Raw genomic sequence first — 17360 nt, forward strand, 5'->3', positions numbered from 1 at the left:
CTAGGCACTGTCATTTTCTGTTGTAACCTTCCCTACCACTTTCAGCTTTTTTCTAACTGCAGGAGCCTTTGAAGCAAGAAAAGGCCAAGTAGCTGCATTATGCCTTTGGACTGGTAGCACTAGATGTCAGCACAGAAGCACCCATCCAGCATACAGCTGCTCTTGAACATGAGCATTACTTGATCAAGAGAGAGAAAAATAGCATATAAAAACAGCCCTTATAATTTCCCTTTCTTAGCAAAAGTAGCAGAAGGAAGGGATGCAAGGAAACATATGCAAAATTTAAAAACCAAGTGGAACGGGGGAAATCAAGATGTTAAAACTTTTGTTTGATCCTATTGTATTGGAGCTGTTGATTTTTCCCTTTTGACCCATCACCAAACAGCTGGCATGGCTTATCCAAAAGTCTTTCCTGCTTGCCCATATGGAAGACATTAAAGACATTCAGGTTTTCTCCTTGATAGCTTGATTGGATCGTAACTTGAGTTCTAAGCTGCTTGCTCCTGGGGAGGAAAAAAGTTATCTTGCCATATGGCTACAATAGCTTTGTGTTCCATCACTGAATCCCAACAAGTTCAGAAATAGGTGGTGCATGGATCATCAGATCTTCATATTTGTCCAGGAACAACGTCAAGCGCGACCAATACGAATCCTCAATATATGGCAATTTCTTCTCTTTCAAGTACTGGGAAACAATTGGCTTGATCTAAGAGGGAAAGGTAGAGTTAGCAGTCCTGGTGAGCTATGTAATATTTACCATACTTTAAGGCAAGCCACAGGCCAAATCCAGCTTGGGCCTCCATTGCCAAAACGAAAAGAGGAGAAGGTGCTTATTGCGGCAGATGTTGGGCAAGTGGCTAATTGCAGGGTAGGGGAGTTTGGGCTCTGGCCCACTTCTCCACCTCTATCACAAAGCAGCCGCAGCTGCCTTGTTAATGCACTCTTCTCCTTGCTTGCATACCTTGAGCAGACATGGGTTTCTGCCACCCATCCCTCCAAAGCACCCGTTCCACCCAGCATGTTGCTTCGCACCTTCAGGCACATGTTATCCGAAAGCATGGGGAAGAGGTGGTGCTCCACGTGACAGCTGATGAGGGAATGTCCGAAGGACCAGTCCAACAAGGGATTTCGGGGCAAGTTCAGAACACCAGAGGTCATCATGTAAATTCGTTTTGGCTTCTTATCAGCTGAAAACATGGCGAGGCCAATATGCTACAAGACAAAACCGGAAGCAGCTCACTTTGGAGCTCATAGAGCCAGAATTTGGGCCTAGCAAGGCAGACAAGCAGGAAGGCCACGTACCTGCAGAAAGAGCATCTGAACAATGCGGTGGCGGTGGCAGTAAGAACAACAACATTTCCAAGCCCACTGCAGTTTTTAGATTCTGCTGTCTGGCTGGGAAAATACTAACCCCTCCGAAAAGGGAACAGTACCCTTTGTGAGAAATGTTCCAAGTATTCACGGACTATCTAAACAGTGAAAGAAGCTATGGATACAGTAAAATAACTCATACAGCCAAATTCCATGTTTATGTGGAATTTCTCATCATATTACGAGAGAGTTACTCTTCCCAAGTTTCTTTCTCATTACTTTTAATTATTAAAGTTTCCAATATGCGTGCATAGGCATGCCAACTTAATACTCTTTCAAGAGAAGCATCTCCGCACCATTTTTTTAAAGTTCTATTTTAATTTGCAGATTCCACAGAATCTCACCGTTCCGCGCCCTTACTTTTTCAACACTGAGCAACTCTGCAGCCTTTGCCAGTTGCCACAGGGCAGGACGCCACATAACATCCTAAGCAACACTCTATGCCTCAAAGAAGCACCTCCACTTCTTCATCCATTCCAGAGTTGGTGATTCTTACCTGGAAGATATTAACATGGATGTAAGGATGGGCAAGGAGGGACCGTGTGACCAGCATGCAGCCGAGAGCAGAAGCCATGGACTGGAACCCCGAGACGTGACGCAGCAGCCAGTAATGGCCGTACAGGCCAGCGGACACGCAGCAGAGCGTCCGGACAGCTGTTTTCAGCTCAGCTTCTTTGAGCAAGCCTATGGAAGCAGCCATCAGCGAGTGAGGCAGTTGTCCCAGCTGTCTCCCCAGCTTCCACCCCATGCAGAAAAGGACGCTGATGGCATGGGAAATCATATTCCTGCAGGGCCCGTAGAAGTATGCCAGGGCAGTGCAGAATTGCAGCAAGATTTCCTTATGGTTCCCTTCAAGAGACCATAACCTCTTAAAGCAACACTGCCCCACTGCTAATGTTTTTGTCACATTTCTGCTGTGGGCCAAACCAAGCATGAGTTAGAAAATTTGCAATCAGGTCTCTCAGGCTTCATATGCCTGGCAAATACACAGACCTGGAGATCCGGCCACAGCAGTAGAGTCCGGAGAGTGGGGGGGCACCCTTCACCCTCCTGCTCATGTTCCTGAGGACCCCCTGCCATCAGGGAGGAAGAAAAGGGGCAGGCAGCTCATCTGCACCCTCATCTGTTTCCCTTTAGAGACTAATAGCAGCTGCTCGGACTGGCAATTCCGATCGGGGAAACAGTGCAAAGGGGAAACATTGAAGAATGCTGGGGAAATCGGGAGTTCCCTACATCTATTTTTAAAAAAGAATGTGATCGGACCACAGACAAGACTACTAAAGGGATTTAGATCTGTGGGCATACCAGGTGCATGGATCTCAATTTCTGCACTAGTACACAAACCCCTCTGCAACTAGAAAACAAGACTCCTGTGTTGTACTAAATTACTTCTAAATGTTCTCCATGTGCAACCCCCGTGTTTCTGGGATGGCAGTCAGAGCTCCGTGCTCCAGTGAAAGGGGGTCAGCTGCACCTTTTCGCATTCCTGAGCAGCTAGCGTTTCTGGAAGGGGTAGAAAAAATGGGGTAACTGGGACCTATCAAGGGAACAAGAGAACCCCAGTGCCAGTGGGGGTGGGGGTTACCGCTAACCCCTTTTCACAAATGAAATTGATTCAAGTTTTTGCTTTCAGATTGACAGCATGCCTTGCAAGCTGCAAAGCAAGCCTGTGGAGATCTTCCCTGGCTCAATGTCTTTGGTTGGTACCTGCTCCATTTTGACATTACCCAGATGAGGTATGCCAGTTTGGACCCATGAAAGTGAGCAAGTGCACACATGTGCAAGCTTAACTATGAAGAACTGTGCATATTCGGGATGCAATTTCTTTAACAAGGGTGACGAACCAGGGGCAGTCCTCCGACACACTGGCTGGGAAATTTGAAGGAGCTGCCAGCAGCCATTACAGAGTAGATTGCTTTGGGTAAAAGGGACAGGAAAGCAGCAACAAGCCCAGACGGGGTCACAGTTGTAAAATGGGGAAGGCGAACACATCAGGCTTCCCTGGGAAGCCTGGAGGGGGGATGAGGGGAGTCTGAGGGGGAGGGAGCGGATGAGTAACCCACGGTCATCAGTTGGATGCACTGTGAGTTGTTCACATAACCAACCCAGTGTAGCATATTGACAGAGTAGGTTGGCAGGCATCCAGAGAGCCAAAAGGTCCAAGACAGCAGAGGGAGAGAACCCAGAGGACAGGCTGCGTAGGTTGTAGAAGCGAGTCCTGGTTCCCTGCTCATCACTGGCAATCCCACACTTTCAGGCCCCTATGAGGCTGCTCGCACATTTTCTTCTGACCAAGAACAGAAGCCACTCCCTTAAAAAGCAGCTGTCAGGACTGCACAGTCGTGCCAGAGTATCTTGATGCTCTTCATCTTCATTCTTTTCTGAATTCTGATCCCAGCCTTTATGGCACAGTTATAGAATCAAAACGAATTTGCCTCAAAAGAGAAATAACTCAGTTTTGTGCATCTGTTAGATGGGAGGATTAAAAGCAGGTGTAAGTATAAAACAAAAACTAATACAAAATGATTGTCAAAGGACAGGAAAAGAGAAGAAACGATGAATGCTGGATAGCCTGAAGGAATTTTCTAACAAAACCGTGTTTAATAATCTGCAATGAGTGGGTTTTGCTCAAGGTCTGCCTCCTCCCATCCATTGCATCGCTCCATTGAATTTCCTCCCATTGGGACTGAGCAGCAATCCCCAGTGGTTTGCGTGTGCATTCTTGCTTCAGAAATCTGGCCCATGCTCTGCAGTGGGGGTGGGCAGAAGGCAGCTCAAGATCTACTGATGGACCTCTGAATGGGTTGCAGTATAACAAGATGCCCCCTCCCCAGATTGTACTTCTGAAAGAGGATATTTTTGCATAGAAGCTTAGTCAGGTCCTGGTACTTAAGATACATGTCTGGGCTAAGAATTCTCTAATTCTAAGGGTGTACCTTTTGCAGCTGGTTCCAGATACTGATTCTTGGAGTTCTGGTCAAAACGGACAAGCGTGCAAAGTAGATCCTACAAACCTGATGCATGTCTACTCTTCTGCATAGCAGAGGTAAGAAATAAGTGCTCCTCCAGATGTTCTACTACAACCCCCACTTTCCAGTACGCTGAGAGTCAATGAATAAATGCTACGTTGAGTGAGTCAGCAGGGCAGGATGTGTCTTAATGAGGAAGGCCTTCTGCATTTGGCTATCAGCTAGGATGGACAATTATAAATTAGTAGCAGGATCCAGAGGAACGCCACATACCGATTGCCACTAAAGGGGTGAGAATAGGCACAGCGATAGGTGCAAGGAACATGTAAACATAGCGGTTCAGGAAAGGAAGCTTCCATGTACTGGAGTCCCCCAGACCAACGACGTTCGTGTAAGCATGGTGGATCTTCACATGGTTATAGACCCCCTGTTCTGCCGTGAAAGCAGTGCAAACCTGGGACAGAAAGAGACAGTAAATAAAGGAGCATTAGACTTGCAAACAGATCTATGTAGCAATAGATTGTGCAATGAGGGCTCACAGAAATGAGACCACTGCAGTACTTTCCCTAAGGCTGTGCTCCTAGTTTCTCCTGAAATCCAGAAGACCGACTTTGAAGGTTTGAGAACCTGCCAGGGTGTAGTCATCTGCAAACTACTTCACTCAGATTCTGATTTGAATGAGTTTGTTTTCAGGCAAGTAATTTCCAGGCAGTTGCCTAAGAGCCTTCATAAGGCACCAATGGAGATATTTTGTCATCTGCTCATATCAACACATGTCACTGTAGCTTGTCACCCTTTTTGAAGCAGAAAAGCCACGTCGGGGAAAGGGGGATGACAATGGGGAGCAGAACATCCACAGGCAGAGGAAGATGCTTGATCCTTTTTGCTGGCGTTTCCCTACTGCAGTTTGTTCCCTAAGGGCCTACCCCTCATGCAGTTTCAGGTGTGATTGCCAAAGAGGCAGGCATTTTAGGGCCACCCCCAGTATGGAACTCTGCTGCAAATCCTGAATCAAGTGTATGTGAGGCTGCCCCAAAGAATCTGGAACATGCGGCAACAGAAAATCCATGGTCCCATAAATATCCCCTCCCCTCTGAAGAGCATGTGATTGCACAAGACTGCTTCCAGAGGAGGCTGTTATCTCATCATCACCTGTGCCTCAGACACAGAATTTGAAGGGGGATCCAGATGCTAATGTCTTCCATGTGTAGTATTCTCTGGTTTCTACTGCTACTTCCATCTTTTGCTCCTCTTTACCAATCCATTAAGGAAAAGGGGGCAGAACTGTGGCAGAGAGCCTTCTGAATGGGAGCATTAGCAGCTCTCCACCTGGAACTTGTCAGCAGAAATTCCCTCTCCTGCTCCAGAGATGAAGTGCAAAAGTAGAACCCCAGCTCTGTGAACTGATATGTTTTCCTCAATTGAACCAGTTGATCAGATGCAAGTATTTCTGCATTTATCACCTCTCAATTGATTTAATTGTTGGCTCATTACTAGCTCAGTTCTCCATATCCAATATTTCTTTTTCAAGAAGTACTTTTCCTTGGAGTGGGAGTGTTGGTCTCTCTCTTTTATTGTTCCTCCTTGCCAGGATTTAATTTTTAAAATTGCTTTATTTGAAATCAGTGTTGTACCTCTTCAGACTACAGTTTTAAAGAGATGTATTATGGTTTGCTGCCTGTTAATAAGAGCCATTGGGTTTGATTTTCAACTCCTTTTTACATTGCTCTCTCCTCTGCAAGGATTCATAACCTACCCGTGAATATTACCAAAGCTACTGGCTATCCAGAGCTCTGCTGCATTGCATAACCACATTAGCAACATTCTGGCCAGTTGCATCACCACCTCTAATGACTACTCTGGGGCAACATCAACTGACTGTAGAGGACTTTGCGTAATAATTCCAGAACTATCAATAGGGCAGGAACTGTAACTTCATTAGAGCCAGAGCAAAGCTTCTGGTTCCTATCCAAGCACGATTCTGAAATCCTATCCAACAGAAGAGAAAACAAGACTAAGCCAGCCTTCCTTAGCCGGGTGCCTTCCAGTGTTCTGAGCTTCAGCTCCGTCAGCTCCAGCCAGCATCATCCGGTCAGGAACCCTGGGAGTTGAGGTTCAAAACTTCTAGAGGCCACCAGGGTGGGAAAGTTTGGACTCAACTTTAATTCTTACTGAGAATGTCAAAAATCAAAGTAAGCCCAACAAAGCAACAAAAAAGGAGGAAAATAAAGCATTACAGTTTCCTATTACAATTAATGCATAGACCATATGTGCTCATATATAGTGCACACATTGCAAAATAGGCTGCTATTAGTGGGGACAGTTATGCATAGACTTCAACAAAGGCAGCCCACGTATCCATGTATTTGTCCCTTTGCAAGTTTGGGCAAATTTTTGGCCTTAAAAGGGCCATGGGAACATTACTAAGCCATATAGTTAGGGAACAGCACCTAGTGCTGAAATGACAATAAGCAATCTCCTTCATGATGTGTGACAGCCCTCCCTTTTAAAGATCCAACTTGTCGATGAAATCTGATAGTTGCTTAGCCCGCTCCATCCCTAAACATCACGGGTGGTCGTACTCACACAGAACTCTGACAAAGTGCAGCGCTGCAGGCTCCTTCCTGCTGTACTGAACCCAAAGCAGCAGCAAGCCTCTGCTCTTCCAGGCTGAACCGTGCGTGGAAGGTATGGAGCAGGTCTGCAGTAGCCAGAGGTTTGCGTGAGAATTATCTGTGCAGCCTGGCTGGATCGAGGGGTCTGCCTTCTGAAAGACGAAAGGCTCTGCTTGCGAAAGATCCTTCAACCCCATTCCTTGCAATGTATGTGGAAGCGGCAGCTGCAAGGTGCCAGCTCAGGCACACTGCCGCCTCGCAAAAGCGCCCAAAGCTCCTGGGCATGGGGGAAGCACTCATATCCCCATGGCCCTGCGCATCTCACAGAACTGTGGAAGCCTCACGCCTCCCTGTGCAGGCAGTTTGTCTGGGTCAGCCCCCCGCACTTCAGGAAATTTCTTGAATGGATCAGGGGCAGGAAGAGGCCAATTCTCCGGGTGGAGACTGCAAAAGGCCATGAGGACCCCCAGTCCTGGTGCCAAGGGCTGGGGTGCATTTCAGAGAGCTGGAATACTAGAGCAGATGCCTGCACAGAGAATCAGGTCTGTCTGAACAATGTCCAAGTAGGACTTGGAGAGTTTACTTCTATGACGATGAATGTTGTTCGGTTTGCATGATCTACCATTTGGGGCAGTAGAAGGCGCTGCCCCCCATGCTGTGAATTGCCCAGAGTTTTAGTGATCTACTGACAGGCATTCCTATGCCTAAGAATAGGTTTGAGCATCATCCTGCACTATGGGTGCTATGCGTACATGTGCCCTTGCAGTAGTTTGCAGCAGGAGAGCTTGAGAACTGCGGCCAGGGAATGTCCAGAGAACTAACTGCTTTCCAATATCCCAGAGCAGGATTTTCCATTTTGCAACTTCTGGCTGAATACAACACACAACAAAACTTCTTGTCTCAACGCACTTGCTCCCACAGAACAGAAGCGGCTGAAAATGCACCTCCAGGAAGAAGATGAGCCACAGTCTCCCCCATGACTTGGACTCCACCAGAGCATTGTGGGTGACCAGGTGGCTCCCCTTCACTGTGATCGTGTGATGCGCCACACCCAGGATGGCGATGCCCAACAGGAACGCGGAAAGGTTATCCGAGCGCAGAAGCAAGAATCCTAGGAAAGGAGAGGAAGCATTGAGGAGCTTTTTCTCTGGACATAACTGAAAAATGTAGCAAGTACAGGCAGGGCTCCAACTTCCTGTTCTGGTGTGACCACAGGGAGCGCCTCTGAATTACTTGGGTTCCGTTCAGAGCGAGAAGGGTCATGCAGCATCCTCTCAGGTAGAATCAGGACATGAGATTGGTCTGCTCTTTGGAGTTTTATGGAAGCCCAATGTTAAAATAAGGGATGTGTTTTTTATAAAATGAGCCCCTTGCTGCATTACAACAAAGGTGGCCCAAGATAGGTCTCCAGATGGTTTGCACATCAGCTCACAGAAGTCCTCACCAGCAGGGCCAATGGTCCTGAACTTTTGCTGCCAGCGTTCATGACATCTGGAGGTCTCTTATCTGTCCACTCTGCTGAATAATATGGTCAATGAGATCCTAAAATTGAAACTTCTGAACACAAAATTCTTTTAGCTGTCTGGTAGGACAGCACTCCTCTCAATATCCCATCTCTAGTTGTTATTATCTCTAAAGAGTTTTCTTTCCATACCTACAGGGAGAGATTTTACCTATTTCTTGTCCCAGTACTTAGGGGAGTCAATCTATATTCCGTCAAATACAGAACATTTCAGATCTGGGATATATTCACAGCCATGGTCAACTTCAGAGCCACATTCTAGATAGGTATCATGTGACACAACACAAGTTTGCATTCTGATCTTTCACCATTTTGCCCACTGCATCTTGTTCTGATACAGGGTTACAAGAAATTGACCTAACAATGGCTTCTTAAAAAGGCCATTTGCGATGTGGCCATCATAACTCATATGGGGCAGAACAGTGCATAATCCATAATCCACGAACAGGATGGCCAGACATCTATACACCCCATAGATGTGTACAGATGTGTATGTGTGCAACCTAATAAAGACCCAATAAGCAATTCTTCCACGACATGGAAGCAACTCAAAGAGCAGTGCTCTGTTGTTGGCATGGCATGAGAATGTCACCTTTTACCGGAATACACATTTGATCACAGAGCGGTGCTTCTCCAAAGTTGATGCCCTGTGGATCCGCACATGAACCAAGTATCCCAACTACACATTAAATGAACGCCCCCCCACCCCCCAAAAAAAAGAAAAAAGAAAAAGCATGGAGAAGATGACAACTTTTTCCCAGGGATGGCGGTATCTGGCAGTTCTAATGGGTTTATCTTCTGTATTGTGTTCTTGTCCTGTCCTTCCTCCGAGAAGTTCAATGTGGTGTCCTATTTTGTCTTTATCTTTTATCTATTTTATCTTTGATGGTTCAGGCGAGGCTGAAAGACGATGACTCAATGAGTTGCATGGCTGAGCAGACATCTGAACTAGGGCTATGGCTGGTTCTCTCCTAGTAAATTTAAGCAACATGTGGCAACATTTGCCCACACAGCTTCACAGATAAGATAAAGAGAAATGCTTTGCATATCCGTCATCAGGTTCTGTATGGTTGAACCAAACATTACTACTGGATACTGTCTGAGGACGATCGGAATTGCAGTCGAACAGATCTTCAGGGTGCCAAGTTGGGGGAAGACTGAAATATGTAATGCCCAGGCTGATAGCTATTTATTAATGGTGAGACACTGGTTGAGTTCATGCAACTTGACAACCTTATTCAAGCGTGTTTATGGGATGAATGTGGATTGTTATTGAACCATGGGCGGTTGCTGCACTGTGGGTTGTTGTGCTGTGTTAACTGAGGCATGTAGTTTGTTAACCACCAACAACCCACAGTTCACAACCCAAGAACAAGGTTAGCAAACCATGGCTTGCTATTGCAGCTAGGTGTACACAATACAATAGCCCATGGTCAAAAACAACCCATGATTCAGCAACAACCCACACTCAGCCTTGAATAGATTGTGTTGTTTGAACCCAGTCAGCACGCTATATATTTCTACATTTTGTTGCATTGCTCTCTCCTGAGAAGTCCAGAAGGAGAAGTACCAATAATCTGCCAGTGGAGGGTCTCTCTTGGGGAGCAGCATCTCTCCCTGCATTCCACAAATGGCCTCCCTCTGCCTAGGCTCCCACGGAGCCCACTGCTGACCTTGGTGTTAAACAGCACTAACTTCATTAGAGAGGCTGACAAACCATAAGGTGCTAAGCTGGGTAGCAAAACAGCAGCTCTGGAGAATACAAAACGTGATCTCTGCTGTTTTATCAGAAATGCATCAGGTCCCAAGCAATGTAGATCCCACCCCCGCTCTCTTTCTTGTACAGCAAAAGGAATTGCCCACGACGGCTATCCTTGCTTAATACATTTTGCCACATTGCCTTTATTATAATTGGACTTGATTGCCTGTGAAAACCTCTGCCCCGCTCTTCTGTGATAACAATAGCATTTGTACAGCACTGCATTATTGGCTCATTTGTCCACCCTTTTTCTTTCTTTTGCTATATGGCCAAAAGAAAACAGTGGCCATCACTGCATAACATCTCAGTCCAATTGTGTTAAAAATTGCCATGCTGGGGTCAGACAAAAGGTCCAGGCTGGGTTCTGTACCTCCAGCCTGTCTCTTCAGGGCCAGGAAGATGTCCCCCAGGAAGGGTGCTCTGCTGGCCAGCAGGCAACTGCCAGCAGAGAATGGCCGGTCAGCATTTCCTGACACAAACCATAATGCAGTGCTCAATTGTACCGGGCGTCTTCTGTCCATGCCGTGAGAAACCAGGCAGGGATCACAGGCTCCCCACCCCAGCCCACCCCACGAGTCCCGCAGGCATCCCGGCATTCTTACCAACTGGCAGGGCGAGAAAGTTCAGAGCGACAATCATGCCATCAACGCCATGCTTCTCCCACCAGCTGCTGTTCTTCACCACCTCCTGCACCATCTCGGAGAGCTCCCCCATCAGGGACTCCCCATGACTCCTGCTCTCCAGAGGTTGCTGCACACCCTCCTTTTCTGATCTTTTTAGCAGGACCATCTCTTCTCCTGGGGAAGGAAGGCTCCCATCTTTGCCTGGGCCTGAAAAATCTATGCTGGGCCTCTGGCCTTGATCCTCAGAAGTCTCCTCTTCTTTTTCCTCCTCCTCCTGCTCCTCAGAAGAATGAGAACCTTCCTTTCTGTGGCCATTTGGCAGCTGCAGCACAGCAGCTGCGCTCCCTCGACTTGACACGTCCCCCCGCCCCAGACTCTCGCCTTCGTGCCAGAACCTGTTCCCCCCTGTCTGCCCCACATCGTGGTGGCTTAAAGGAGATGCTCCCTGCAGCTGTTCTCTGGCTACAGCCCCTTCCCCCTCCGGCTGCTTCACCTCCCCTCTCTCTGGGTACCGTTCGTGGTTCTTGTCCAGCCTCTCCTCCTGCTGGGCTTCCATCTCCCTGCAGAGCCCAGGACAACTGCAGGGTAAGCCAAAGTCCCGATGCTTCTGCAAGATCAAGTGACAGGCGAGGCTGTTCCAGGAAGGGCGGCAGAGACAGTGAGATGCAGGTGGCCTTCGCGGGTCAGAAGCGTTCTGTGTGCCGTCAGAAGCGTTCACCAGGCTGTGACCTTGGATTGCTCAGCTCATGCTCCAAACGGCTGGCCCTGCTCCCATCCCTCGTCACGGCCCCTTTGATCGGCCTCTGCCTCACCGGCTCCCTCTGCTCCCTTGCCACTGGTGTCTCCATCCCGGCTCGGCTCTGCCTCTTGCCCTCAGCTCTGCCTGTCATTACGAGCAGCAGCCTGCCCGGGCAGGAGCGGCGTCACTGCTCTCACCACGGCCGGAGGACATGGGAGGCGCACGAGCAATGTGAAAAGGAGCAGCGAGCTCTGCTGGAGGAAAGCCGGGCCGAGGGAGGGAGGGAGGGAGGGAGGGAGGCTGCGTGTGCAGGAGGCTGCAGCAAAGCTGGTCCAGGATGCCCAGCCTTAACGGGCCACCCCGGCATTAACACGGAGCAGCATCACTCCTCCCTACAGCTCTTCATCACAAGCATGCCTGGTCCCAGAGATACTAAGTGCATTCTTTGGACTGTCCCTCTCCCTCTCTTGCCGTGCAGAGCAGGTAACAAATAAAGGCTGAATAGCGAACAGGGGACACTGTGGGAAGAGGAGGTCACTATGATTTACGATTACCACTGTATCATTCTTTTCCACACACAGCAGAATCCTCGTGACCCATATCTGAGTTGCGTCTTCCTGCTTAATACAAAATCTGTGTCAATGTAAACAGATTTCTCTTTTATCTTGTGAACTTTGATTCACAGGCTCTATTTCAAAGACTGCCCAGACCAAACATTTCAAATTCCCAAGCCATGAGATTGTGACAATACTAGTGAAAATGTTGGGAAGCTATTTCAGTGGCCAGTTCCCCACAGATATCCTGGTAGTAAAGGGCATGGACAGACTTTTTAAAAATCCTTATTGAAAATAAGCTAATACCAAAGCATATGGAGAAAAAAAGGAAGCACCAAAAATTTAGCATGGGTCTCCTGATCTCTGATCACACACATTTGCCACAGTTTCGAGTCTTGATTACAGCGTTACTTTAAATAACATTTTGAAAGGTAACTCCAAAGAGCTGGAGTTAATTAAAAAGCCCTTTGAGAGATCATGCGATTTGACAGACTAGATTATGGATATATGGCAAAGTGGGTTGGAGTGCTTCATTGCCCCTCTGATCCCTTCTAACGGGGAACCTCTCCACTGCTGCCATGGAACTGCTCCTGCCAGCACTGAATTTGCTGTTGCAGTGACAAGAAAAGTGAAAAAGCAGCAACATTAGAAGGAAACAAAGCATGCAGAAAGCAGCTGGAGCGTAATTCTGCTTCCAAGCAAGGTGCATGCCCCCTGCTCACCTGCTTTCTTCCAACATTGCAGGCTCTGCTGCTGCCTTCACCACACTAAATTCAGTGTGCGCGCATGCACATGCAAAATTAGCCAGCAGGGCACGTGTGGAACTGGGTCTCTTCAGCCTGGAGGGGACTCAGGGGGGATCTGTTGGCGACATACAGGTATGTGAGGGGATGTCACATGGAGATGCGTAGAGACCTGTTCTCCCCTGCAGAGGAAGGCAGGATGTGCTCCAATGGAGCAAAGCTCAGGGAGCCAAGGTTCCGTTTGGATGCCAGGAAGCACTTCCTGACCATAAGGACCCCAAGGGTGTGGAATGGGCTTCCACGGGAGGTCGTTGAGGCCCCATCAGTGCGGGTGTTCAAGGATAGGCTGGACATGCACATGGTGGGCATGTCATGAGTGGAGCCAGCTGGTGCCGGAGGTCAGACTAGATGGCCCCAGAGGCCCCTTCTGACTCGCTCTGTTTCTATGTTTCTATATTGTATAAAGAGAACTGGCCCTGCTTTGGTGCCTTTTAAGAGCAATGTAAGGCACAGAAATTGAATGGAAACAAATGAAGGCAACGTGGGCAACACCATCAGCAAGATGTTTAGTCTCAAGAAGAGAAGACTGAGTGGAGACAGGATAGCCCGCTACAGGTACTTGAAAGGTGGCCACACGGGGGAAGGCCAAGAGTTCATCTCGATCATCTCCGAGTGCAGGACACAGAATGATGGGCTCAAGTTCCAGGAAGCCAGGTTCTGGCTGAACATCAGGAAGAACTTTCTGATTGTTAGAGCCAGACAACAATGGGACCCAGTACCCAAAGGGTTTCTGGGCTCTCCCACAGTGGAGGCATTCAGGATGCAACTGGACAGCCATCTGAGAGGGACGGCTTATCTCGGAGTCCTGCACTGAACGGGGAGTTGGAGCTGGCCCCTTCCGACTCTACTATTCTACCATGAAAAAAAATCCTCAGGAAATTTGCGCATGCCTCCAAGTGGCGCATGTTTGTGCCTTTCACGGGGTCCACCTGACTCAAGCCGGCAGGCTGCCTTCTTGCTCAAAAAAGAAAAGGGGGGGCACTCCACCAGCAGTATAATCAAAAATGAATCCAGTGCACATTATTTGTCCGAACAACCACATTAGCATAAGTTAGTTATTATATGCTTAATACTGGTCAAAAAAAGAAGGGATGGGACAAGTCTAAAAGACCACAATGCCATTTGCAGAATTCATGCAAGCTAAAAAATACTAACTGAAAATAGTAATAAAAAGTAGCTCTATCTGATGCATGCAAATCACATAAGAGAACTGTAGTGCCTATGCTGAACTAGATGAAATTGTCCATAACAAATGAAGCAGGGAGAATGACAAAGGACATAGTACTGAGCTAATGAAACTGATAGGAATCTCCATCACAGGAATATGCTGTCCTGGGGGATTACATAGTATATTTGTGAATGTGGTAAAGTACTGAAACCAGCATGCATGCACTGACGCAAATTTAAAGATCCAGACCCCATTTGGACAAAAGACCCAATATCTGCAGTTGGTGCTATGAATATGCCACTTTCAATACTCAGTGTGTGCAACTATTCCGGGGGCCCGAAAAAAGAAATCCAGCATAATTTGTTTTCAATCGCCAGATCGAAAATACTGCAGAAGAAATATGGCATTAAACTGTACACCATATTGTGACCAGCTGTAAACTGAGGGCATTCACCAGCCCAGTGTCTTGGCCTTTTTCACATGAACAATGCTGTGCTTCAAAGATTAGACGGCCTAGACATTGATGTCCAAATAGAGATCTTTTTAACATTAATAAATGTATTTTAACCTTGTTCAAATGCTTATATATTACAAGTCCATGTATGACAAGCCATATGCTAAATAAAGAAATAAGTGACTGCAGAAGTCAGTACGGCTCAAACGAAAAAGATTTCCCAGCCTCACGCATCCCTGGAAGAAGCAGCGAGGAAGGTGAAGAAATGACAGGGGAAAACGTAAGCGGCCTATTTAGGCCAGCAGATTCTGTTTCAGTTTCCTGAGATAAGCTGAGCAGACTGAACTTTGGATGGGCACATTCTGAGGCTAATAAGATGCTCCTGGAAGAGGCATCAAGTTCGGCAGAAAGCGACTCGCCCAAGTGGGGCAAGAGGCACAGTGTGCCCATTTAACTGAGAGGGCACAAGGTATCAAATGCCTGAGATCTCAGCGTCTTCCACAGTTTTTTTCTGGAGAGTCTTACAAAGTAACTTGACTGAGCCCTTGAAGACAGAACGATCCAGGAAGGAGTGGTTAGAAATAGTTCCTTCATCCAGGCATTGCCAGGGCCCTGAGAGGGGTCACCGCCACTGCTGCTCAGATGGGGGTAACTGTGCAAGGAGAATCCCACTCAACACACAATTAGTAGCCAGTTATTTATTTTGTTTGTTTGTTTGTTTGTTTAGAAAATTTCTATGCCGCCCCATTCGCCGAAGCCTTGAGGCGGCTCACAAATAAATCAATGAAAATACTATAAATTAACAATATAAAACAAGTTAACAATATAAAATAAGTCGCCCTGGCCAAAGAATAAAATAAATAAATACTATTAACAGTTAAAATGCCGCTTGAATAAAAAGGTCTTGGCCTGGCGCCGAAAAACAGATAACGACGGCGCCAGGCGGACCTCTCTGGGGAGCGCATTCCATAGTTAAGGAGGTCAGTTCCCCTCCCCACCCCAAAAGTACGTGCCCTGGGGCAGGGCAGGGGCCACCCACGGGGCAGCGGCGGTGCCTCCATGCGTGCCAGGCAGGCTCAGCACAGGCAGCAGGGACTGGAGCAGTGGCGGCCCAGCGCTGGGGCCAGTAAGTGGCGCTCCTGGCCCATGCCTGCGTGCCGGACGGCACGGCCCCATTTGGGACAGCGGCTCTGCCTCCAAGATGCACGGCTCCAAGCCGGGCCAGCCCTGCCCACGTGCCCGGCTGGTCCAAAGCTCTGTTTGCTCCTGTAGTGGCACTGCTAGTAAGTAGCGAGGCAACTTGCCCCACTTGTCCGGCCGTTTCCCCTCAACTTGGTAGCAGCATTCCTTAGCTTGGTCACTTGGTGGCACTGGGCTGAATTGCATCTTGGTGGGAAAGCAACCCTGCGTGCGCGTCTGTTGCTAACTTGTGTGTTCTGGAACGGCCAAGCACCACTCCGCCTGTCGAGGGAATGTTTTAGGAAGCACGTCGGTTCTTAGGCGACCCAAGCTGACAGCCTCTGGGGATGTGCTGTATTTCAGCGGAAGAGCACGTGCTTGGCATGCAGATACATCCGAGGTCTGAAACCCTGGGGAACTACTGCCTGTGCAGGCAATTCAGAGCCAGAAGGACCAAAGCTCTCCCTTGGGGTAAAGGCAGCTTCTTGCATCCCGGTTCACAGCACGAGAGTGTGCATGGCCATACCGACTGATAGGCGAGGCCCTTAGAAGCCCATGACCATCCACAGTGCTGTCAGATCCAGTGTGTTTGCAACAGAGCTTAAATCTGCACCAAGAAATTTGCATCTCTGTTTACAGCTCCATCTCCCAGGCTGAAATCCTATATGTCTGGGTAACTTCAGAGGTCAAGGAACCACCTTCCACTCCCTTCCCCAGACTCTCCTGTCAACTGCACTTTTTACAAGATTCCTTGTAAAGACGTATTGAACATCATATCTAGTTTGGCAATCAGAAATAGGACTGAAGCTGCTCCTTTACAGCAGAATTTATTTATTTATTTATTTATTTAAAGTTTTTGTATGCCGTCCCCTTGCTATATAGCCTCGGGACGGCTCACACAAATAAATAAATATAGTACAAATACAGTTAAAATCAGGAAACACCCTGGCTGCACAATTAAAACCTATAAATATTAAACATTATTACAATATTGTTTGAATAAAAAGGTCTTAGCCTGGCACCGAAAAATAAATAACGACGGCGCCAGGCGGACCTCTCTGGGGAGTGCATTCTACAGATGGGGTGCCACCGCAGAGAAAGCCCTCCTCCGGGTACTTTGCTTCCTGATGTCTCTCACGGAGGGCTCCCGGAGGAGGGCCTCTGCTGCTGATCTCAAGGGGCGGGAGGGCAAATATGGAAGCAGGTGTTCCTTCAGGTATCCAGGTCCCAAGCCGTTAAGGGCTTTATAGGTGATTACCATCACCTTGAATTGAACCTGGACTTTGATGGAAAGCCAGTGAAGCTGGTAGAGGACTGGGGTTATATGAGAATAACACCCAGTCCCCGTCAGCAACCTGGCTGCTCTATTTCGCTCCATCTGAAGTATCCAGATTGTCTTCAAGGGCAGCCCCACGTAGAGCGTGTTACAGAAATCCAGCCGAGAAGTAACCAATGCATGAGTCACTGTCGCTAGGCAGAATTATCAATAGCACCCACTCCAAGATTATCTATCTCTGGAAAGTTCTTATACAACCATCTATTATCTATTCAAATACCTTCAAACCATTGTTCCAAAGAGGAACAACATTCTGTTGGTACAGAAT

The 17360-nt window shown here is 47.8% G+C and overlaps 1 protein-coding gene across 1 annotated transcript; it reads right to left on the reverse strand.

The window, feature by feature from the left end:
* Positions 1–556: 556 nt before the first annotated feature.
* FADS6 (fatty acid desaturase 6) lies at positions 557–11415 on the reverse strand. Its single transcript, XM_044454056.1, has 6 exons — positions 10839–11415; positions 7900–8066; positions 4614–4794; positions 1868–2055; positions 1033–1212; positions 557–706 (listed from the first exon to the last, which is right to left on the reverse strand). The coding sequence occupies exons 1-6, from the start codon at positions 11413–11415 to the stop codon at positions 557–559; spliced, it is 1443 nt and encodes a 480-aa protein (XP_044309991.1).
* Between the last annotated feature and the right edge of the window lie 5945 nt (positions 11416–17360).

This window comes from Varanus komodoensis, unplaced genomic scaffold (assembly GCF_004798865.1).
Source record: "Varanus komodoensis strain SLA01 unplaced genomic scaffold, ASM479886v1 scaffold7_1, whole genome shotgun sequence".
In the NCBI taxonomy this organism is placed as follows: Eukaryota; Metazoa; Chordata; class Lepidosauria; order Squamata; family Varanidae; genus Varanus; species Varanus komodoensis.

Coding starts and splice junctions, on each gene's coding strand:
- FADS6 (XM_044454056.1), bottom strand. CDS start 11,415: ATGGAAGCCCAGCAGGAGGAGAGGCTGGACAAGAACCACGAACGGTAC. Junction 8,067..10,838: donor CTTTCTCGCCCTGCCAGTTG/GTAAGAATGCCG, acceptor CTCCTTTCCTAG/GATTCTTGCTTCTGCGCTCG. Junction 707..1,032: donor CGGATAACATGTGCCTGAAG/GTGCGAAGCAAC, acceptor TTTCCCTCTTAG/ATCAAGCCAATTGTTTCCCA.